At 43.8% G+C, this 24399-nt stretch overlaps 1 protein-coding gene across 4 annotated transcripts in view; it reads right to left on the reverse strand.

Annotated features, from left to right (window-relative positions):
- MALRD1 (MAM and LDL receptor class A domain containing 1) overlaps positions 1–24399 on the reverse strand; it is a 2533556-nt gene that overhangs the window by 526874 nt on the left and 1982283 nt on the right. For all 4 annotated transcript variants that reach the window (XM_085630825.1, XM_085630827.1, XM_085630826.1 and 1 more), the window contains one exon: positions 20674–20740. In XM_085630825.1, the coding sequence (XP_085486951.1) occupies positions 20674–20740 (67 nt within the window). The remainder of the gene's footprint in view (positions 1–20673; positions 20741–24399) is intronic.

The following is a 24399-nucleotide window of genomic DNA, read 5'->3' on the forward strand; positions in this document are numbered from 1 at the left end:
TCTGAGGGCAGGTTTGCACACACACCACAACCATCCGGCACAGGCATCACAGGCCATGTGACTCCGCCAACATAAGGGTCCGACAACGTCACATTTCCCTCAGCAAGTGGTGACTGGATGACGGACGCTCCACGGTTCTTAATCATAAAGGGCCCATGAGTTGTTGCACACAGGGTTAGTGGCACCTGAGGCCTTGTGGCTGTCACGGGCCTACCACCACGTGGAACTGACTGGGTTTGCACAGGGCTAGTGGCACCCGGAGCTTTGCGGATGGTACAGGCACCCCGCCATGGGACGGTGACTTTCGGTGCACTGAGGTAGGGGCACCTTAAGTGCTGAGCAGGTGTGCAGCCTGCAATGATGCCCTGTCCCAGCAGTCTGGACAGCTCAGGTTTTGTGTGCCCTGCTGGACTGCAGTGTAGGCCAGAGCCAGCGGGCAGCGTGGGCCTACCGCCACGTGGCGTCACTTCCGGGATCACAGAGTTAGTGGCACATATCGGGCTGAGCGGGTGTGCAGCCTGCGATGAGGCCGGGTGCACTGGTATATCCTCCGCCATGGAGTAATCAAGACCCATCACCAAACGTGAGGCCTGGTGGCCTGCCGAGTGGGGCTGCATGATGTGGAGGGAGCCATGTCCGCGGATCTCCTGTCTGCACGCCGGTGGCGGAAGGTGAGCAGTGAGGCCTGGGTGTGCATAGGCAAGCATGTTCCGATGGGCGCCGGGAGGGGCTGGGGTGCCTCTGCCTGGGTGTGCATGGGTGGGCAGGCGATGTTGTCTTGTGAAATTGTGTGTACTGTGCCAATCATGTATCTAGACTCTGTTTCAGATGATGGCTCTGTCTCAGATGTGTGACCTGGTGGACTCCTATACGTACCGGCAAGTGGTTGGAGACACAACGGTACCCCCAGTTGAGCAGTGTGGCCTGGGTGCGCAGGGGCGGCACTCTCTCTCTCTCTCCCTCTCTTCTTCTCTCTCTCTCCCCCCTCTTCTTCTCCCTCTTTCCCCCCTTCTTCTCTCTCTCTCCCCCTCTCACCTTCTCTCTCCCCCTCTCTTCTTCTCTCTCTCTCTCTCTCTCTCTCTCTCTCCTCCTCTCTTCTTCTCTCTCTCTCTTTCCCGCTCTCTTCTCTCTCTCTCCCTCTCTTCTCTCTCTCTCTCTCTCTCTCTCCCCCTCTCTTCTTATCTCTCTATCTCCCTCTCTTCCTTTCTCTCTACTTTGCTCTCTCTCTGTCCTTTGATGTGCGCAGGACACACCTTCTCATCATGATTTTTGTCTTGCAGGCTGTGACCTACGAGTTGTCCTGAGGGGAACCGCCATATGTCTTCATTTCAGTGTTCATTTTAATAAAGTTTAATTTGTTGCTTCGAAAGTGAATGTGTGATGCTCATTTTTGTGACGACACATGCATGTCACCAGTTGTGATTCTGCGACATCTTGCGGAATATTTTGTACATGTTTAGGTGTAGCTGATTGGGCAAGTCTTTGGTTGGGGAGTGCCGGGGAGGAGGGGTCCTGGGTGGTGGTGGGGGCGGGTGTTGTTGCCCTTTCGTCCCTCCGGGCTGCATGTTCAGTTGCCCGGGTGCATCTGTTGTTCTTCAGGTGTGGCTCTGGGCTGCGCTCCCTTTTGTGGTGAAGGCTGTGGTCCGACTTTGCACCAGGTTAGAGCAGGTGTCATTTTCCTGCTGCTAACGCGCCTTATCGCCTGTTTTGTGTTCTTATCGCAGTTCTGGCTGGTCATTGTGAATGTTGTGGAGTGGTGTTGTCGCGGCTTTTGGCATGGGAACACTTACTCTGCACCTCATTAGCGATAGTTGTAGGGGTCATCTGTGGCGATGTTTTTGACGATATATCCTTGTGAATATGCCCCTAAATCCCATATCATGACACCGAAATGCACTGAGGAAGCTGAAGTGAGATTGTGAAGTGACAGGTTGGAACTCAACCCAGTAGTGTCACTGCTTTACAGGATACCAGGATGTCATCCAAAGAAAGTGAAACAACCACCAAAAAGGCCAACGTGACCGGCAAATCAGAAATTATATCAGCAATTAGAAACCAAATTGAAATCAAAATAATGTCACCACTATATCCAACAATTGAAGAGGGCTCAGAGATAAAGGGAAAACAACAACTGCCCAAATACACAATGCTCACCAGGAGAAATTCACATCCACAATGAGAGAGGTTAACTACTATGGTATCTGACAATGTCTCAAGAAGCAGGTCTGGAGTTATGGTTTACTGATTAAGTCTCAGTGAGTGTCTGGGAGCAAAAATAGAAACATGCTTGCACTAAGTCTATCTCAGGAAATGAAAGGCTGGTGCTCTCTGGACAGAGGATTCCTGGGCCTGGAGACTGCACTATGCAACATCACCCTGATGATGAACTAAATTTCCCAACAGGCCATGATCTGTCACATAATTTGGAGATGCAACTGCCATTTTGGAGATCTAAGAATAAGTTTGCTCATGGCCCACTGAAGACCTCATTTATGAGGTTTCGCTGTAGGGCAGCACCGGAATCCTTCCTGCTGCACTGCCCTACGGGAAAAGAAAAGGTCAGAAATGTGCTGTATCTATCAGATATGGTGCATTACTGTCCTTTTCCTCTGCACCGGCACACAATGGGCTGCCGTGCGCCAACGCAGGCACCTTTGATCCATGGTGCAAGGGCGCCTGCATTGCGGGTATGATTATTTTTGTGCAGGAAGGGAAACCATTCCTGCACAAAAACAATCACAAGAGGCTTGTTCCTCTTTCTATGTGTGCTGCAGAATACATAGTAAAAGGAAAACAAGGAGAAATAAAGATATTTCTCCTCATTGTGCCTCCCTTACGTCTCCCAGGGGGGTGCGTGCATTTTTGGCACTACCTCTTAGTTAAGTTTTCTCGTATATCTGGGTCAGTATAAAAAAGCCATGGATGTTGCTGGGAATGCCCCAAGCAACACCCATTGCACGCCCCTTTAACACAGAAAACTGCGTTAAAGGGAACAGTATTTATGAAGCAGCATTATGCCATAAAAGTGGCTTAGTGCTGCCTCGTAAACATGGGGCAGGCTTCTGAGCTATGGAACGTCACAAAAAGTGAAGTTCCCACAGCGTAAGGCAATTGTGATTCAGTGTTGCTGCAGCCAAGAGACTGTGCCATGGATCTCAAACTCCCTTTGCAAAGAATCATTACTTCCTTTGGAGGGGTTTGAAAGATATAGCGAATACAGAGAATTATTCTGAAAGTTGAGTTGTGTTTACCAACGAAGTTTGAACTATTGAACACTTAATATGAACTTTTCTAAAGACTAATCGACTTTCTCATTAGTTTTGAGGTCCATCCTGTTCCGGAAAAGGAAGGAATATATCCTGACGATGTTGCTCATGTTGTGTATATATGTTTATGCATAAGATACTAGAATTCTAATAATGTTCAAACAGATACTAAGATAGAAATGACCATACATCAATGTTCACAGAAGTACTTTTCAGAGGTACAAGATTTGGATGGGAACTATAACTCATCTTACACAAAGATTGCTCAGTGACAACGCTTGACACAGTTATCCTTCTCATAGAGTGAGAAGTTTCTAAACATATACTTGTGGTGCTCATCTCTTGTATGTTTAGTTTCCGAAATTATAAGTTTAACACCAATAAACGTAGAGATGCTTACACAGAAATATTGTGAAGATATGTCCAATCACTTATGTACTTAGATGCAGGACATTCTGTCAGGACCAAGCTAGCCAGTTTAGGAAGCTACTCACCAGGCATGAAGAAATCTAAGTTTGTTCTCTACCCTCACTGAATTTTAAGATGAGCACATGTATGCTGCTGCTTAAATGATTATTCTGAATCTTAGCAGGCTCACACTTCGCAAAAACTAAAATCACACCCGCCAGCAGTCTCTTCGCGCAAGCGCTCAAATCATTTTCATCTTGCCTCGCGCTTGACTCTTCATCGCTCATCTGAAGCCTCCCACTTCAACTGTTATTTTCACCGAGACTAGTGTTCTTTGAGAATGCTCGATCAACTTTTGAACTGGTTATTCAGGATTTTTTGGCTCCGCCTACAGGAAACAAGGTGTGCATACCAGAGGATTTATTATTTTAAGGGTACACATTCTGTTTTTGCGCCCGAGGCACCTTAAAACAGGTGCGGTGGGAGCAAACAGGGAAATTGCACCCTATTACATGGAATGTGCTGCCCTGGGTGTGAGAAAGCAAAAGACACACAATTGATGGACAACACATCAAAACATTCTCCCCCATTCAAGAGATCTGGGTTAAATCCTTCATTCTTTTGCTCACCATGCCACCCCAGTTTAGACCTGGACATATGCAAATCAGACTTGACCCTGTGCCTCATGGGAACAGTCCAGCCCGAACTGCCAAGCCAGGTCCTCCCTGGACTGGAAACAAGCATCCTAGGACCGGTATCGGGGTTTCACCCCTCTTCAGCCAGGATAGGTTGAATCCAGTGGCACAGTGAGCCCAGGACCTACGTCTAGGCATACCCGGTGCACTTAGGGCGAGAAAGCAAAAGACACACAATTGATGGACGGAATGCACAACAAATCAAAACATTCTCCCCCAGTCAAGAGATCTGGGATAAATCCATCATTCTTTTGCTTACCATGCCACCCTAGTTTCGACCAGGCCATATGCAAATCAATCTTGACCCTGTGCCTCATGGGAACAGTCCAGCCCGAACTGCCAAGCCAGGTCCTCCCTGGACCGGAAACAAGCATCCTAGGACCGGTTTCGGGGTTTCACCCCTCTTCAGCCAGGATAACTTGAATCCAGTGGCACAGTGAGCCCGGGACCTACGTCTAGGCATACCCGGTGCACTTAGGGCGAGAAAGCAAAAGACACACAATTGATGGACGGAATGCACAACAAATCAAAACATTCTCCCCCAGCCAAGAGATTTGGGTTCAATCCATCATTCTTTTGCTCAGGGGGCAGCCACAAACTCATGCTGCCCTGGGGCCAGCGCATTCAAGTGAAAAACAGAGAGGCTACTTTGAAGCCGCTTTGTGTTTCACAGTGCAAATGGCAACCCATCTGCACTTTTTGGGGGGATTAGAGATCCCCTTGCAGGGGAGTGTAGTGACTGACTACACCCATCTGCAAGGGTATGTATGGGGGTCCATAGGATCCCCTTTCCCCCCTCATGAGGGCTGCCATCAAGGGGCGCACTGACAGTGCACCACCTTTTAGGTTGCTCACTTCAGTGCACCTCCTGACAGCTTCTTTGTCTTTACACCTGCATCTATAAAATGATGTGAGTGCAGAGGCAAAGGGATTCCCTCATTTGCATGGGTCCATGCCCCCTTGCAAATAAGGGAAAGCCATCTGAAGAAAGCCCTGGCACTTTATGTGCGCCAGTACTATCGGTATTACAGAAGGGGATGCACAGCCATCTGGCATCCCTTCTGTAATACCAAGGGGCCCCGGGGGAGCGCAAAGCGGCTGCAAATGCCAGTTGCTCCCCAGAACGCTTCCATTATACAACCCCAGGGGAATTCCCCATTTCGGAAAAATAGCTATTCTTTTTAAAGGAAATGAGGCTAAATCTCGTGTAGACAGTTTTTTGGAAACTCAGGAAAATGTCAATGCACGTTGTCTGTACAAGAAGAAGAACAGTAGAGATTATTATAAGAAGACATATAGAAAAATACTAGTGTTTTTCACTAAAAAGACCATAATTTAGAATGGAATTCAGATTGAGGATCCTCTTATGCCTTTTCTTGAGACATATACATATAAATGTTTTGAGATAGTTTTACAAAAAGAAAAGGAAAACTCTTGAAAACTCAAAATAAGAAACCTAGAGTCCACGCATGAGATTGTAAACATGTAAAAGAACATTGCACTGCTGTAATGGGGAAAAGCTAGCCAAGAGAGATCATAAGGCTAGATGAATGACTGCATTTGAAAGAGAGTGAATTCGAGAGTGAACAGCAGTGAGAAATGTTTTAGACATTTATGAAGCATGCCATTATTCTCTTTTATTGAAGTGTTGCCCTTGATCTTCTATAAGAACCATCTTGGGAAGATCTTTTAAGAAGAATAGTAAATAGAAGAGCTATAGAAGGACACTTGACTCTGCAGGCAGTCTCTCTTTCATTCCTATTCCCCATTTTCCCCTTGCTAGTGTTGTGTTACAGGGTTGTAATTTATTCTGTGCACGCAGGAGTAGAGGGGGGTATAGGACAGGTGCATCTGCTCCCTTGAAATCCTCTGGTAAAGGTTAGTTTGTTATGGCACTTTCATGGTAAATCACTAAAGATATCACTTTCGGTTAGAGAACTACTATACTATGCAGACATCAGTGAACTGCACAAGTGATGAGTCACAGTGGTGGAGCCCTGTGTCTCTGTTTTCTCACATCCCATTTCTTTTTCTAGCACACAGGTAAGTCCTCTCTGACAGATTGCCTAGCCCATATTATCATCCAACCTGAGTGAGGGATTCTGACACTTCTTTTTTTCAGGTCATCAAGTTTAAAACTGCGTTACAATTCCTTGTCTATGTGGTCTTTGGTGGAGGTGGTGTTGGATTCTGGACAAAAGGCCAGTACTCTCCAAACCCACAAATCTCTTTTTTGGGATCACAAAATTGGGAAACAAGTAGAAAGAAGGACATGAAAATGTGATGTAATAATGGATAGCTTATATGAATTGAATATAAAAGACCACATTAAGGTGTAATTTAAATTGAATACTGCAGATGAGGAGTGTTGGACCTGGACCTTTTTGCAGGGTCATCCCATAACTTTTTGCCTTCTTCCTGTATTTTTTCTGACCTGTTGTTGGTGGTTCTATGACTCTGGGCACTCTATCACTGCTGATCAGTGCTAAAGTGCATGTGGTGTCTATGGTAAACGTAGTAAGATTGGTCTATACCTGTTCGGCGTCGTTAATTTACCTGTCAGTCCCTCGTACAGTGGTATCCCATATACGCAGTGCCAGTAAATTAAAATGGTACTGGTGGGCTTGCAGTGTTGCTTGCGCCACCCAGCAAAGTAGCCTTTCAAATCTGTCTCAGCCCTCTGCCACTGCAGCGCCTGCATGCACAGTTTACTGCTGCTGTGACGTGGCACATAAAGTGGTTGCCACGTCTGCGACTCCCCTTTTACTCGTATCAGTCACCCCTAAGGTAGGCCCTAGGTAGCCCTGTGGGCAGGTTGAGGTGTAGGTAAAAGATAGGACATGTGTCTTAATTGTGTGGCTTGTCCTGGCAGTGGCATACAGCCTATTTGGTTGCTCACTGTTGTAAGGCTGCCCTCTCATAGGGATGCATTTGTGATTCCCTGATATGTGCTTCAGTGGTAATTCCTGATCTGAGAGGGGTAGCGTGATCAAGTTTGGTGTGTTTGGTATAGTAGTGATACAACCTGCTTATTGGTGAAAGTGGATTTATTATTAATATTATATTAATGCCACTTTTAGAAGTGGGTATTTCTGTGTGATATATGTCTTTGTGCCTGCCTGATGTGTGTTGACCGTCTGGTTCTGACTGACAGGAGCGAGGGGATATGCATTCCCTGGCAGCTGAATCAACCTGGTCTACATTTGAAGAAGTGGGAGGAGCAGCACCTACACCTGAATAGGGCTGTGCCTGCCTTCCAAAATGATGGCTCCGCCCCCCCTGTGGTGTGTCTGAGGCCAAGGCTTACACTTGTAAAGATATTTTAAAGTGCCCCCAGAATTGGTTTGGACGGGCTCAGAGCCCTGGGCCAGGAGGGAACAAAGACATTTTCACTATAGGTACTGGGGATGTGACCCCATATTTGTTGTACTGGAATGGAACTACTGGAACTGAGGTGAACACACTGCATGAACTGCAGTGTGCCAGGAGGAACCGCCACAGGGGACTGACCTACTGCCTGCTGGGTGGCTGAACGGACTTCCACGCTGCTGAGTAACCCTGTGTGCTGGCCTGCCTGTGCCCAGCTCTGCCCTGTGTTGCTTTTTTGCCGGGCGAGTGCTTTATCTTTTTACATGAAGTGCGTGGTGAGCACTTCACTTAAGAAACCTGGTAGGAGCGCTTTTGGCTCTGCTCTCTAACCAGCGCGGGTGGAGAGTGCTCTTGACGCGATCCAAAAGAAGTGGCAGTGCTGGTCGCCTGCCCCGCAATGGGAATTGGGTGCCAATTGAGATAGAGCAGGGGGCTCTGCTGAGGTGGCCCCGTGCTGTGAGTATCCGACAAGAAGCACTGGAAGAGCGCCGTGTCACTTTCCTCCATGGTGGAGGCGAAAACCGCTTGGTGAGGCTACCTTTTCCATCCCGGCCAGTTGCCGTAGCAACGGGGGAAGCCGCCGGAAGCCAGACAGAGGTGACAGGCCGCGGGGCTGAGCCTGGTTGTGGGCAGGGCCTACTGCCATGTACAGCCAAAGCAGAGCGAGGCAACGTCAAAGGAGACTTCACTCTGTAGCTTTCCGGTTCGATGGGGCCAGACCAGAGTCTTCCTGTCACCGGCCAGTAAGGTGAGGTGCAAGTGGCAAGCCACTCCCACTGGGAAGATACAAGCGAGAGATCTAGGGGGGGTCTTCCCACCGAATGGAGCTAGGAAAGCTAAGATGAGAGCTCGATCAAGGACCCTAATTAGGAATTGCCCGGCATTTCTGGCATTGTCGCAGCTGCGCCGCAAAGTTGCGGGCAGCTGCATTCTTATCTGCAGCACCGGGGGCATTTTTCAATTAAGGAAACAGGGTGAGCTGCCCCCCTCCTACTGGCTTGCGGTGTTGGGCTCAAGAGCAGGGTGAGACCTCGACAGAGGTCCCTTTTTAGAAGTGCCCTATGAGCCTATTTATAGCAAAGGCACCCATATGTGCATTAACGTGCTATACATAGTTCTGAGGTGGGCATGATGTGCTCATGATATGTGTATTGAGACAAGTGTGTACTAAGGTGAACTAATGATTATATGTATACATAACGTAATGTACTAAGTGTAATCCTGCCAGTAGTTACTGGTCGCCCTAGCCCTTGACAGTGGCCCGATTGGCCTAGGGATTTATGTGATCTCTGTGAAGTCATGAAGAGTACCTGGTTTGCACACTGTAATGTATGTGATTGTGTTCTAATGGGTTTTTATGGATAATACAAAGGATACTTATATAACCTTGTGTGGAGTTTCTTTTGTGGTGTGCCTAGTGTGTCACTGCTGTGTGAATGTGTTCTGCAAACGCTTTACACATCGCCTCTAGGATAAGCCTGACTGCTAAGGTACCAAGGGGATGAACAGGGGTTATCTTCAGAGTGTTACTCCCTTGCCGTGACTAGAGTGGTGGGTTCTGCCTGGATAAGGTGCATACCCTAGCCAACCAGACACCCCATTTCTAACAAAGAGCCTCTTCAGTACCCTTTAGAATGTCTTCAATGGAATTATTAGAGGGACAGTTATAGCAATATGATCAGGCCAGGGACGAAATAGGGGTCAATCCCTTTTGAGGGACCTTGTGTGGATCCCAAAACAAGACTGCTATATGGTTGTATATGCACAATATATAGGATAATATGCCCTTCAATGAAGGTGTTGAATGAGATGGTGAAAGACACTAGAATTACCTCTCTCCCTTCTCCTTTTAAACCTATGCATCGAAACCCAGAATTTACACCAGTCTTAGAGGGATACAGTAGCACCACCTGGAGGTTATAGAATCATGACATTTGCCTGCTACTAGGGTAAAATTAAAACATTTGAATAATGTAAAAAATACTAACAGATGGAGGAGACTGACAACCTCCAATATTTGCACATGTGCCACTTGGCACTCCCCTGACCACAAAGGCGGCTGAGCTGCTAGAGTTGACACTGTTCCAAAAGGGTTGATCAGATAATATTTGCTGTGCTGGCAATAACCGAAACCCCACCACCATTGTCCTTGATGAAACCATGGGAGGAAAGGTTAAATGGAATAGTATTATGGAATGAGTGGCGGAAACCCTGGCAGAATATACTCAAACTGGCTGCAGTATATAAAACATATAACAAGAACACATTTTAAGTTAATGTATAATTGGTCCATGGCCCCTACACAGATAGGAAATATGTCAGATACAGGTATTTTGGAATGAAGTCACTGAAAGTACTAGAGTTTCTCATTCTTAGTGAACCCATCACTTCAATATTTAGCTATGATTCAGCTCTACTGAATCCATGAAAAAAGTATTGGATGTCATTTAATTATATGTATTAGGAAGAATTATTAACAGACTGGGACTCAAGTGCTAGAACTTGACACAACTGGGAAGAGAATAACTTATTTTGCTGGGAGAATTTTGGGAACTTTCAAATAAAGTGATCAACCAGAAGCATGGGCATCTTGAAATGAAAATTAGGGTTGGGCAAAATTGAAATTATTCCAGTGTAATTCATGAAATTTCAACAATTTTCTTTTTCCACATGAAATTCCTGAAATTATGCCATTACGCTACTTCACGTAATTACGTGCAATTCGTGGTTACAAACAATTACAGCAAAATGTGTAATTTGCAAACAATATAACACAAGTTGGCAGGATTACGAGAAAACATATCGGGCAAATTCCTATCATCTCCTAATTAATGATCGCTTTTTCCCTTTTCTTGAAACCTTAGCTTTAGGATTTAGGAGAGTATCCTGAAGTGGTTTGTCAAGTTACTGAGCGATCCTTTATAGGTACATTACATTTCAAAACACAATAAAATGTAAGAAAAAACATACTGCACTCTATTCTCTCTGTTGTTATGAGGCTCCCAATTTCCAGGTTACTATGATGCCATCAGCCACGGTGCTAGTGAAACTATGGGATCGTTAGCATTTTCCAAGTAGTAAATCCAGTGGCATAGCGGGGGGGGGGCGGGGTAATCTGCCCCAGGCGGCATGAGTTTTGGGGGCGGCAGCCTCTCACCCCTCTTTCCTGTGGCCGTTGCAGGAATCTCCAGCATCCCCCCAACTCTTACATTGAGGCAGAAAACACAGGGACCGCCACGGGAGGCACAAGGTTTAGCTACGCCATTGAGTAAATAATTTGCTGCACTTGCCACATAAATCTTACTCCTCTACATTGCAGATTTCAACAAAAAAATTATTTGTTGCCCAATTATTTTAACTTCTTAGAAAAACATTGTACATGTAGTGCAGTGCATGGCCGATCACTTTAAAAAAGACAACAGCCAGATTGATCTGTTTGCCGAAGTAAGGGATTAAAATGTTGCAGACTTTCCCAACTGCTGTGCAATCCCCTATTGATGGATTTAGTGGAACTAACTATCCAACTTTTGTTATAAAATGTGGTTTACTTCTCTGTTCACAGGTATTCAACTGTATTTCAGTCATTATTCATGCCAGGCAAAAGGATCACTTGCTAGTACATATGTTTTAACAGCATCTTCCGAAGACGCACACTTTTCAATAAATCAATGCATTTTCTGTACCCTCATGATCCCATTTTATGACTGTTAGCATTACAAACTCACTAGACAGTAAAGATACAAAATTAACTGTGTAATTTCTTTTTAATTCCATAACTACCACATTATTTGCTTTTCTTTCCCACACCCTTAATCAACCAAGTTGCATAGTTTGTGTCTGGGTTGGTGCATCATTTAGAAGGCTCAGGCTGTGAGAATAGTTTGTCAGGTTCAGAAACAGAGAAGACGTCTATTTTATCCTGTCATCCAAAGAACTTTCAACAGTGCCATGATGATTGATAAAGTTAAGTGTCTCTTCAGGTACAAGCAGGGCTAGTGGATTTATGCAACAGGGGAGGACAAAATTATGCAGCAAGGTTGACTAAATTAGGTGGCAGAAAAGCAAATCATGTAGCATCATACCACTCATTTTGTGATAGTATCACTTCATTATTTTGTCATTTTTAGATGTTAACACTGAGCAAAGGTTTCATCACATTAGTACCAGTTTAACATTAACCCCCAAATACAGCAATAAACCAGGAAAGCTGAATAGTCAACCTTTGAGAAGGGCCTTCCACTGTGCTCAAGAACCGTAGCCACTATTTAGTATCTTTTGCATCGGTGGAGCTAAAAAACATTTTAAAAAATGCAAAATATGCAGCAGACGAGGACTTCTGTGGCAAATGTGACTAATCCATAGTTATGTGGAAAACTACCAGGCCACAGAATTGTATTATTCCAGTAACCTTGTATATAGGTCAGATGCATCAGTTGTTTGACTTCAGTAGTCACCAGCGGCATAATAAATGCGTCATAGACCACAACGTAAGTAAGAAAATTGGGTCACCTTGAATATTAAAAGTCATATTTGGAGTGCATTGGTCCCCTATCATTACTGGTTAATGGTGCCACTGCATTTTTTATAGCAATGTCTCTGGGAGTACTTTATTTGTGTTTGCAAGTATGAAGAGATTTAAATAAAGGAAACAATATATTTGAGGCAAAAATGTTGTACATTTTTAACAGTCCATTGCATTTTCGGTTTTCAGTACAATTTAAGTGAGTAGTGACATTTAGCGTGATGTAGGCAATTTAAAATATTTCTCAATTAATTTCCAATGGCAGTCTCACTCATTCACTGTTAGACCAGGCATCCATAGGGTGGTCTTCTCCTGGACATTTTGCCTTTCGCAGATTCTTTTTTTGTTGGACATAGATCTCTGAGCATGTTACCACTGCTAACCAGTGCTAAAGTGCATGTGCTTCTACCCTAAACATTATGACATTGATGAATACCTGATTAACATATTTGTTGTACTAGTAAGTCCCTTATATAGTGATAAACTATATACCCAGGGCCTTTACTTCAAACGCTACTAGTGGGCTGCAGCACTGATTGTGCTACCCACAGGAGTAGCCTTTCAAACCTCTCTCAAGCCTGACACATCAGTGCCAGTGTGTTCAGTTTACTGCCACTTCGACTTGCCATTTAAAACTACTTGCCAAGATTTAAACTCCCCATTTATTACATACACGTCCCCCTAAGGTAGGCCCTAAGTAACCCTAAGGGCAGGGAGGCATATAAGTAAAAGTTAGAACATATACTTGTATGTTTTGCATGCCATGGTAGTGAAACACAGTCTATTTCATTTTTCAATACTGTGAAACCTACCCCATTCATATGTCAGCATTGGGCGTTCCTTGATACACTTTTAATCTGTAATTCTAGATCAGAAAGAGGTAGCTTTTTCATGTTTCATGTGTTTGGGATGTTAATGGTAAATCCTCCTTACTGATGAAGTTGAATTTAACATTACTGTTTTTGAAATGCCACTTTTACAAAGTGGACATTTCTATGTACTTACTGCTCTTTCTGCCTGACAGCCTGTCTCCAATATACATCCGGGTTGAGGGGTAGCTACACTTTGTGCATACCCTCTAGACAGCCACAAACACAAGAAGTTGGGGTTCATCTGCAATCTGAGCACTCATCTGCATTCATCTGCATTCTGATGTGTCTTACTGGCAAGGAGGAATGGGCGGAGCTGGCACTTACACTTCAGTAGGTAATGTCCTGTCCACACACAAAGCACTGATTTACTCCTCAGAGGTAGCCTGCAAGAGAGGACTGGATTGAAAGGGATCCTTGTGCACTACAGTGTTGCTTTGAAGTCACCCCTACATCAAAGGCACTTTTGGGTATAAGTACTGGGTCTCTGACCCCTGAAATCAGACACTTCTGCAAAAAGGACTGCTGTACTACTTAAAAGACTCAACTAGACTGCTTTTCTGCTTGTTGCCCTGCTGCTACCTGACTCTGGTGAAGGTAAGCTACACTGCCTTCACTCCAAGTGATCTCCAAGGGCTTGCCTTCTGTTTCCTGAAGTCTCTGGTTCACAAAAGACTTCCTGCAATTCTGCTGGTCTCTGCCTCCTGGGAGTCCTACCCTCGCCTGTTGGACCCTCTCTAAGTTCTGGGCATCAGAAGTGGGTTCTGCAGCTGTTTTCTACAAAATTGATGCATCGTCACCACTGCGCTGGTTGAAAGAGATGCACAGCCCTTCGAGGACGATGCAGAGGATGTCGAACAGCGGTTCTATAGCCTACATGGCCCAATGATGATGCTCTGCGTAGCTCAACAACAACACATTGCCTTCACTTCAGCCAAATTCGACGCAGCGACCCAACTATGTGTAAAAGATTGATGCAACGAGCCCTCAGCATTGATGCGTTGTTCGATCCAAGGCACTTTCTCAGCGGGCACTGCATGGATTTTGTAGTCGGTCAGCCCTCCATCGCGGTTGGCCTGAACTTTGAATTTGCACCGGTCCCTTGCGACCTCAAGTATCCTTTTGACCGCTAGTGACTTATAAGCACTATTTTTGCATTTAATATTTAAAAATCCATATCTTGACTTTTACTGATTGGATTTTTGTTGTTTTGGTCTCATGAATATCTATGTTTTTTAAACCTGTGTGGAATCTTTTTGTGGTGTATTCATTGTTTTGCAGTGTATGTGAGTTGCACAAATACTTGACACAGTGCCTCTTTAGATAGGCTTAACTTCTCTGTGCCAAGCTGCCAGTGGGTGAGCACAGGTGTATCTAGCTTACCCTGACTAGAGTGGTGGTTCCTTTCTGTCTGGGGTGCAACTGCATACCTCAGTCAATGAGGAATTCAAGTTCTAACATTCAGTGAGCAGCGTGGAGAACAAATCAGAGAACACATGACATTACTCTTTTTACAATCTCTCATTTATCTGAAAACCAAGAAGGCTTAGTCTCTTCTAACCCTCTACAGTGAATAATTTGTAAAAAAAAAAAAAAAAAAAGTGAGTGCTTGGACTCTTCTAGGAAGGCCTTTGTAGCTTTCAACACTCATTGCCCCTGTCATCGCTGCCAATGACAATATAACTAATAACAATCTCACTTTTACATGTGTGACATTCCTGAGTATTCCAGACCACCTAAAGCTATGAGAGTGGCATTGGTGGCAAATATTATTATTTTTTAATTCTCATCTCAAAATTTGAGAGACAGCACCACCATATAGTTTACTATCATTAGCTCCGGTGTTGGGAATAAAGTGCTGGTTCTGTGCACCAGAAACCACTGACTAATTAAGCACTGCATACAAGTCTTTTACAGGCTGCACAAAGACCCTACTAAAGATGCAATCTGTCAAACATTTATTTTAATTTACCACAAAAAATCTGAAGCAAGTACACTGAATGCTTACCCTAAATGATTAAGACTGGATCTAATAAACAATAATACTTCAGGACTAACAACTATCATTGGGTTCTGGAGTAGCTTTCTACTTACCATACATTTCAACAGGAGACATCAGAATAGTGGAGGCAGGTTTACAACAGCTTACGAGCTACCCTGTAACAGAGGGTGAACACGCAGGGACCCCTCTGCTGCTTCCACCGTTCAGTTACAGTTCAACTGCCAACATAATCACCCCTACATTCTAGGTACACCTACATCATAACATCCTACATTCTATGAGCACCTACATCATATCGCTCTATCCCAAAATGTGTAGTTCATAACACTCTAACCTTGAATGCACCGGAGTGAGGGTTTAATGGGACTGACCTGTCCAGTAAACATAACATGTATTACACATCTTCCCTTCTTCTGAAAAAAACAAAAAACAACTTTCCCACACACAACAAAGATAGTGAGAGCAAGCAGACAAAAGCAACACACATAACAATATAACTAGGAGAAAAACCTCAAAAACTATGTCATTACACAAATTTGTGTGAAACCTGCTTGGCTTAATTATGGATCTGGAACTCTTTGATCTATAAACTATTTGATACTGGTCTATAATATTATGTCACTAACCTCATTAGATCCCTCACAATGATCAGGTAAGTTGCCAATCTTGACAACTTTTACCAGATTTCACCAGTAGCATTCCAAGAAGTTTACTCTGACTTGAATAGCAGATTTTACGTAAACCAAATCTCCAATATTTACAAAAGCCTTTTTGACACTTATTTTTTTTGTCAAACCAACCTTTCTGTTTTTCTTGATTTTGAATGAAATTCTTTTTTACTAATTCCAAGAATTGCTGCACATCTGACTCACTTCTACCCCGTTTTGACATTCACACAGGACAGAAACTGGTTCTGGTTTTTCAGCCTCTAAGAAGTTCAAAGCGAGAAACTTTGGTGGTACAATGAGGTGGAGTGCGGTAAACCACAACATGCTACTCACTGCCTTTATGACATCAAGATTACCGCTCTTAGCCCACATAATGCATTCATCCACTACCCTGTTCATTCTCTTTACAAGGCCATTTGATTGTGGGTGGTACAAATACCTCTTAAGATGCTTGGTACATCATGATAAAAGTGAAGATTGGAACTCCTTACTCACCAACTGGGCACCATTTTCAGAATTCAGGTGTTCAGAAAACTCCTCCCTCAGGAAAACTTCACTGAGAAACTCTGCAATAGTACCAGCATTAGGACCCCTAACCATTTTGAGCTCAGGCCATTTTGAGAAATAGTCCATCAAAACTATAATGAACCTAGAAACCCCGGGCAATGTATCTTACAGTCCCATGATGTCACTAACTAATTTGGCCCAAGGACCAAACACACATTTGATAGGCACCATGGATGGAGTGGACCATTTCAGACTTTTGTCTCCCCACATACAAATCATACATCTTTCCACACACCTCAATCTAAAAGTCTATTCTACGCCATTAAAATGACTCACGTGAGTGTCTTTTGGTAAGAGAAGCTCCAAGATACCCCTCATGAGCATTGGCTATGATGCTACTCCTTAATACATGTGGAGAAATAAAGTTGTCAGACCTCAACACCATACGATCCTAAAAAAATGTCATTATTTACCTTCCATAATGGCTGCACTAGAGGTGAAAGTACTGTCTCTCTGGGTCAACCATGTTTGACCATTTCGACAATTTGTTGCAAAACCTAGTCTTTAAACATAGCAGCTTTCCACTCTCCTTCTGAGCAGACCTTTAGCTCCGGGATGTCTAAGGAAGACACTAGACAATCTTCAGAACCCTCATCTAGCAAATCTGACAAACTCCCATTTCTATCATCATCAGCACTATAGGAAAAATAGGAAAGGCCATTTCCTCTGCTGTTCCAACCACTAAGAATACGAGCAATCTCAAACTGAAATTGTGTCAATTTAGTTGACAGTCTTAAAATCTGTGGAGTACAGCACTGGCTTCCTCCCCCACTGAGAATACTAACTAAAGGCTTGTGATTCATTAGCAGATTAAATCATCTTCCCCACATATATTTGTATAAAACTTTTCTATGGCCAAACATGCTAACAACTCATTTTCAATAACAGAAGATTGTAATTCTGCTTTGCGAAGAACCCTAGATGCAAAAGCTGTTGTATGTTCCTTATCCCCAATTTTCTGTGTAAGGATTGCTCCCAAACCAATTTGACTTGCGCCAGCAGTGATACAACTAAGCAAATTTGGATCAAAAGGTTTGAAAGCCTCTCTTTGGCCCAATGTGATTTATTATGTTAAAACGTCAGTCCACCTTCTCACTCCAAATAAATTTAGACTCTTTTTTTGATAAGTCACTTTTTTTGTCTGACTTTGGTGGCAAAATCAGTAATGAACCATGAGAAAAACTCATACAAACCCAGACATGTCTTAACCCCTGCCTCATCAATAGGAGGTGCAGACCGCATAATGGAGTCCACTAAACCAGGTCTAGATTCCAGCCCATCTTTGGAAATAGCGTGTCTAAGATATTCCACTTTACTGCATTGAAGCATGTACAACTTTTTTAAAACCACACAATGAGTTCTGGAAATTTACAACACCCTCGGAGTACAACATTGTTAGATTTGTGTCCTTGGCAAAAACTAACATGTCATCCTGGAACTCCCTCAAAATCCTTTAACCTGTTGTCCATAACTCTCTGGAAGACAGAGGCCGCAGAGGCAAGGCCAAGCAGCATCCTCGGATACTGAAGTGTGCAAATGCGAGAAATAAACACAGTCGGATGGAGCTCTATTTCAGCATAAGCACTTGCGAAATCAAGTTTAGAAAAAACTGTGGCTCCAGCAGTACTCGCAAATAGATCTGAAATGTTGGGCAATGGGTGGGCTTCCATCCATTATTTCTTTATTTAGCAATCCGAGATTCACACAAAAATGCAACTGACCATGCCACTTGCATGCCACCACTAAATGTGAAAGCCAGAATGAGGATTCCACTGGCTCAATAATTCCCCTCTCACAAAGAGACCTGAATTCCTTTTCCAAATATTTTCTGAATCTGAAAGGAACACTTCTAAGTTTGTGTTTAATCAGTACCAATCCTTCTTTTACCTTGATGTTGTGCTTGATCCCACAAATGGTACCTACATAACATTGGGACACCAATTTCAAATAGAACACAATACTGCTACATATACCTGTGTACACACCTGTATACTGAAATCTGGTGGTGTATCACTGCTATTTCTGAACTGCACCAAATAGTAATAAAGAAAATGATAGGAACTGCTAATGAGTTATCCCCACAAATATTCCTTCAGTAGACTGATGTGCACAGTTGTTTGGTGTGCGCATCGCCGTTAATGGGCATACATAACATAAGAACTGGCAAGAATGCACTATACAGTGGTGCGTGCATCATCGCTGATAGACCTTGCATCTGTTAAGGTGGCAGCAGGTTCAAATTGTAAAATTGAAGCTGTGCAGATCAGCGCAATAGCCTGAAAATGCAGTGAAGTGTTGAGGGTTTAAAATGTATCAAAGCTGTGCAGATCAGTACAATGGTCTGCAGCACAATTGCAACTGCACCTGGAATAACAGCTTCAAATAAATGTAATGTACTGACCAATATGCGTGCTGAACATAGGTGTGTGAATCACTGCTTCTGATCATTAAACAAATATCCGTGTTGACAGTATTGACAAAAATGCAGATGATGTGCCAATCAGTGTGCAAGCCTGCCTCTGCAGTAAAGACGTCACCAGCAACTTGATAGATAAAACCAGTCCAAGATGAATATCATGATCCTGAACCACAACATGAGCACATCCCCACCATGAAATGGCCGCTGTGACATCAAACCCAACGCGCACTGCATCGCATCCCAAGCTTGGGAATGATGCGCCATAGTGAAGGACTCTCCCAAAATGGCATTGGCCAGAAACTAGAACACAAACTGGAATCTTGGCAGAGGCACGGACGTGCAGCACAGCGCCTCAATGGGACATGCAAATCTGGTTAACACAGAACCGCCTTAACACTTTAAGAGCAGGATCATCAGCTTCCTTGTCGCAACCTCCTTACAAGGATTGGCTGGTGTGTGTAAAGGGTAAAAAAACGACACATGAAGCCACACAAACAGTTTGGATCTCATTGCAGACACTGGGAAGAAGAAGCAATCCGTCGCTGAACTTCTAGATGTGGATGTAGATCCAAAACGAGAAGCAGCAGGCATCCAGGTTCTTGGGTAAACTTGTGAAGACACTCACTGCATGCAATAAAGTGGGTTACACCATGAAGCAAATCGTCACCATCAATTATGTAGCAATTTAAACTGGAGTCATCAGAACAGTGTATGAAGTTTTATTACTACTGAAGAGCTCCACGGTAACAGAGGGTGAACACAAAAGGAGTCCTTGGCTGCCAGCACCATTCAGTTACAGTTCAACTGCCAACACAATCGCCCTTACATTCGATGAACACCTACATCATTACATTCTAAATTCTATGAGCACCTACATCATAACACTCCATCCCAGAATGCGCAGTTCATAAAACTCTACCCCAGAATGCGCAGTTCATAACACTCCAACCCAGAATGCGCAGTTCATAACAGGCCAACCCAGAATGCGCAGTTCATAATACTAACCCAGAATGTGCAGTTCATAACACTCCAACCCAGAATGCGCAGTTCATAACACTCCATCCCAGAATGCGCAGTTCATAACACTCTAACCCAGAATGCGCAGTTCATAACAGTCCACCCCAGAATGCGCAGTTCATAACACTAACCCAGAATGTGCAGTTCATAACACTCCAACCCAGAATGCGCAGTTCATAACACTCTAACCCAGAATGTGCAGTTCATAAAACTTTACCCCAGAATGTGCATTTCTGGGAGTTCATCTTCAATCAACATAAAATGTGTTATAACCTCTTTGAGAATACGCACTTTTCTTTACAATGAACATTTCAGATCGTCTTTTTATCCTGTTTTACCTGTAACTGAAAGCAAGGCATTCTATGGGGAATGAACAAAAACTAGGAAAAATAGGCAGAGTTGCGAACAATAGAGAAGGCGCTTTACACACACTCTTACCGAGCTTTTCAACAGCCCTTATCGCACAATGATAACATTACTGAAAACATTAATTTCAAGTATGCAGAAAGCCTGCAAACACGAATTAATTAGATTTAGTATTTGAACGAGATATTTTGGGTCTCAATAATCAGAGATTAGATTGTATGCGGTGTTAAAATATAATACCCATTCAAAAGAGAGAAAACACAGAAAGGCGCAGAGGCACAGAGAGGAATCAAGCGGCTGATATTCTTTTTGCACAGCACCCTTGGGTTTCTTTCTATGCATACATTTAACTCCGCTAATTTTGACTACATGTCAAGCTGCTATGACCTAGATTTAAAAAAAGATACATACACATCTACAAGTTTAGCATAAAAAATAAGTTGACTGTCATATTTTATCCCTTCAGGGAACTCTTTTCAACGAGCAAGGAAAATGTGGCACTTACCTGCACAAGGGAACTTCATTCAAAATGAAACATGTTCCACCATTTTTGCAATATTCTATTGGGCATACTGTGAAAAAAAAAGATATGTCAGATACATTCTATTAATGGAAACTAAAGGATTAGTTTGTATTGAAATTAATGGTATAATATAGGATCTAAAAACAGAAAAGTAATCTTTAAGTGAAGCCAAACATTAAAGTAGAAAACTTTGCAGAGATGACTAGGAGGCAAAGGTTGAGCAATTGGAACCTCTCGATGCTGCAAAACATATATGTTAAGACGTAAAATTAATTATTTTACTGGTAAACCACTGTTAAGTCACAGAAATATTGTGACATCGAATCGTTTGCATGATATTACTATGCTTTGCCACAGCAATGCTTTCAATGCATTTAATGCTATTGTGCATATGATCAAAGAATAATTAAGGTTAAATTTGATCCCTAATACCAGTTTGGAAAATCTGTATCAATGCACATTTAACATGCAATGCATGAAGATTATCACGACAATTCGCTGTCTTGTGAATATGTCTAGATTAATGCAAGTTCATCATCAGTGACCAATATCCAGTCAGTGGACGCCTGCGTCTTTTTTTCAAATAGTTCATGTTCTTATTTCCAAAAGCATCCGGGTCGTGAAGCTGATCACCACAGACCATCAGAACTCATGTGGAACTAACATCAGAGTCTCACATCGAGAAGCAGACAGACGAGGTACCCGAGCTGTTCGCAATGAAAACACACACAAGACAAAGAGAATCAGAGAACAGTAAAAGTATCAAATGGCATGGTCCAAAAAGAGAGGTGTGAAGGGGTTTTCCCGTAGAAGTGGGAATGCCAATTCAAAGACTTCTTTGGGGACTCAGAGGCGGGTGCAGCAGTGACTGTGAGGTTCCCCCCATGAAAAAGAGCACTCATGGCACAGACACATATATATGTACGTGATCCTCATTCTGGAAGAGTTTGCTTAGACCATTGCACCCCTCGTCAACCACCAGAGAGCAGGGGAAAACAAAGGACATCACTCCCATGAATGAAGGCTAGAATGTTCTGGAACAGCTTGCAGTAGGGAAGCATTTCACATGTAAGGACTGGCCTAGAAATAGTATAGCCGTCTCGACAGACTAATGTAAACAGAATATACAATAAATAAAAATCGGTACTTAGAGCAGACTCTTGCCAGTCCTCTTCATCTAGTGGACTGCTGAAGAATCCTTCATGCTTTGCTTCTCCACATGGCATCATATTGTGCTCCAAACCAGAGAGCAAAGCAGATAGCATTATTTTACTATTTATTAATCTTTTAAGCCTCGAAATATAAAGTTTCAACATAAATGTTCAGTTTCTAGTTTTTAACCTTCATTAGTGCACAGTTGTATATCTTTTTGTTCATGCCCAGATACTTAAGCTGAATACTGGTCGTTTCCCAGATTTGTTTGACATTTTCTTGTAAGTCACTCCCTGTTGATCTACTAAATAAATATATTCTCACTAGAAAACTTTTTGGAAGGGGTCGGATTAAATCTTCTTCACAAGAAATGCAGAAAGTAAGTAGGAACCCACATGAAATAACATGTATGACCTTTCCATCATTGTCTATCTGTTTTTGGTATCTATGTATGGAGACATATGTAGGACAAACCTAGACGAAAAGCAACAGATTCTTGAAAAAATAGTGGGAGTCCACTGTACTTTATAAAGATAATTACAGGTGAAAGGAAAGTTGAAATGATGATTTTGCTTCATCAATGTCATGTAAAGGATGATAATTTACTCCCTCTCCCGTGTGTGTAGAATGTGTTCTGAGCCTGGGAGCTACCATTGTCTCAGCTAGTGATCATCATACACTTGAGGTCTCTGCCTTCCTTTTGGGAAACAGCCTTTACAACAAGGTTTTTACCTCGTTGTGCCTTTACCATGTATTTTTTAGTATGCATATTGTTAGATCTGGGGGTCTCTATTTGGCAGGGGTAGGTACCACTGTCCAAATAGGGACCCTTGCTTCTAGTCAGGGTAAGGGGGATACACTCTTTAGATAACCCCTGCTCACCCCCTTGGTAGTTTGGCAAGAGCAGACAGGCTTCTCAAAGGCAATGTGTAAAGTATTTGTACCAACACTCACAGTAACACAGTGAAAATACCACAAATGGACTCCACACCAGTGTAGATAAATAAAGTACTTTTATATAAACTACACAAGACCAAAACAACAAAAATCCAACATACACAGTTCAAGAATATGGTTTCAAAAAGAGTTGTTAGTTTAGCGACAAAATCATCCACCTTAGCGTCAATTTCAGCCAACAGTACCTGGTGATGCGATAAAAGTTCTTAGCGGCGCTCAGGCATCTAAAAACAAGCAACAGCGTCAGTCCTGTGACCCTGGGGAGGCGATGCAACAACCCCTCTGCACGCAGCGGGCGTGTGCGACGAATCCGGTCTGTATGGGAGTGAGGCGATACTTGTATGGATTCCAAGGCGTAGCTTTTCCAGTACAAATTTACTCGCAAAGGCACGATGCGACGAAATTCGGCCCGCTAACGAGCAGAGCGACGATTTCACCAGCGATGATCTGGGTTGGCTCTGCGACGATATTCGCAGCGATAAAATTCTGCCCGCTAACGAGCGGTGCGATGATTTTGGGTGGCTCTGCGGCGATGTTTGCAGCGATAAAATTCGGCCCGCTAACGAGCGGTGGAATGATCTTGGCTGGCTCTGCGACGATCTCACCCAGCGGTGGCAGGCTCTGCGACGATGTTCGCAGCGATAAAATTCTGCCCGCTGAAGCGCGGAGCGGGGATCTTGGCTGGCTCTGCGACGATGTTCGCAGCGATAAAATTTGGCCCGCTAACGAGCAGGGCAACAGTTTCACCAGCGATGATCTTGCTCAGCGGCGGCAGGCTCTGCGACGATGTTCACAGCGATAAAAATTCGGCTCGCTAATGAGCGGAGCGACGGAAATTTTCTCGCTAAGCCGGCTGTGCGTGAAAAAGTGTAGATCCTCTGATTCTTTCTTCTTGGTTAGCTTCCCAACAGCAGGCCCACAATTGGATCAAGCACTCTAGGAAGGGCAGAACTCACACAGCAGAGTTCAGAGGGGAGCTGGGGGTGAAGTCCTTTTGTTCCTGGGACTTCTTAACAGGAGGCCAGCTCTACTGAGGCCCTTGGAGATTCCTTCAAGCCAGGGGACACAGCACACAGCAAAGTCCTTCCCCTCTCCTTGGCAGCAAAGCAACTGCAGGTCAGCCTTACAGCAGGTCAGTCCTTCTTATTAAGTCTTCCAGCTTTCTCCTTGGCAGAGGTTCCTTCTTGATTCCAGGATGATCTAATTTCTTGGGATCAGGGTCCCAATATTTATACCCCCAAATCCTTTGTCCTCTGAGGGCAGATGGGCCTTTGCCCAGTCCAAACCAGTTCTGGAGCACTCTGTTTACACGACTCCTTCTTTCCTTTCACAGTGCAGGGCAGAAACATCAGATGCCCCACAGGAGGTGGAGCCAGCATTGTGGAGGGAGGGAAAGCACAGCCCTGGAGCACTTTGTTGACATAATTCCTTCTCTCCTTTCACAGTGCAGGGCAGAGACATTAGACGCACCACAGGGGGGGGAGCCAGCACTGTGGGGGGCAGGCACTGTCCTATTCAGGTCCCAGGTGCAACTCTTCCCACCCATCTACATAGAGATCTCTCTATTCAGCCCTGTGCTGACTCACCCTGTCTCCGGGA

This window comes from Triturus cristatus, chromosome 10 (assembly GCF_964204655.1).
Source record: "Triturus cristatus chromosome 10, aTriCri1.1, whole genome shotgun sequence".
Classification (NCBI taxonomy): Eukaryota; Metazoa; Chordata; class Amphibia; order Caudata; family Salamandridae; genus Triturus; species Triturus cristatus.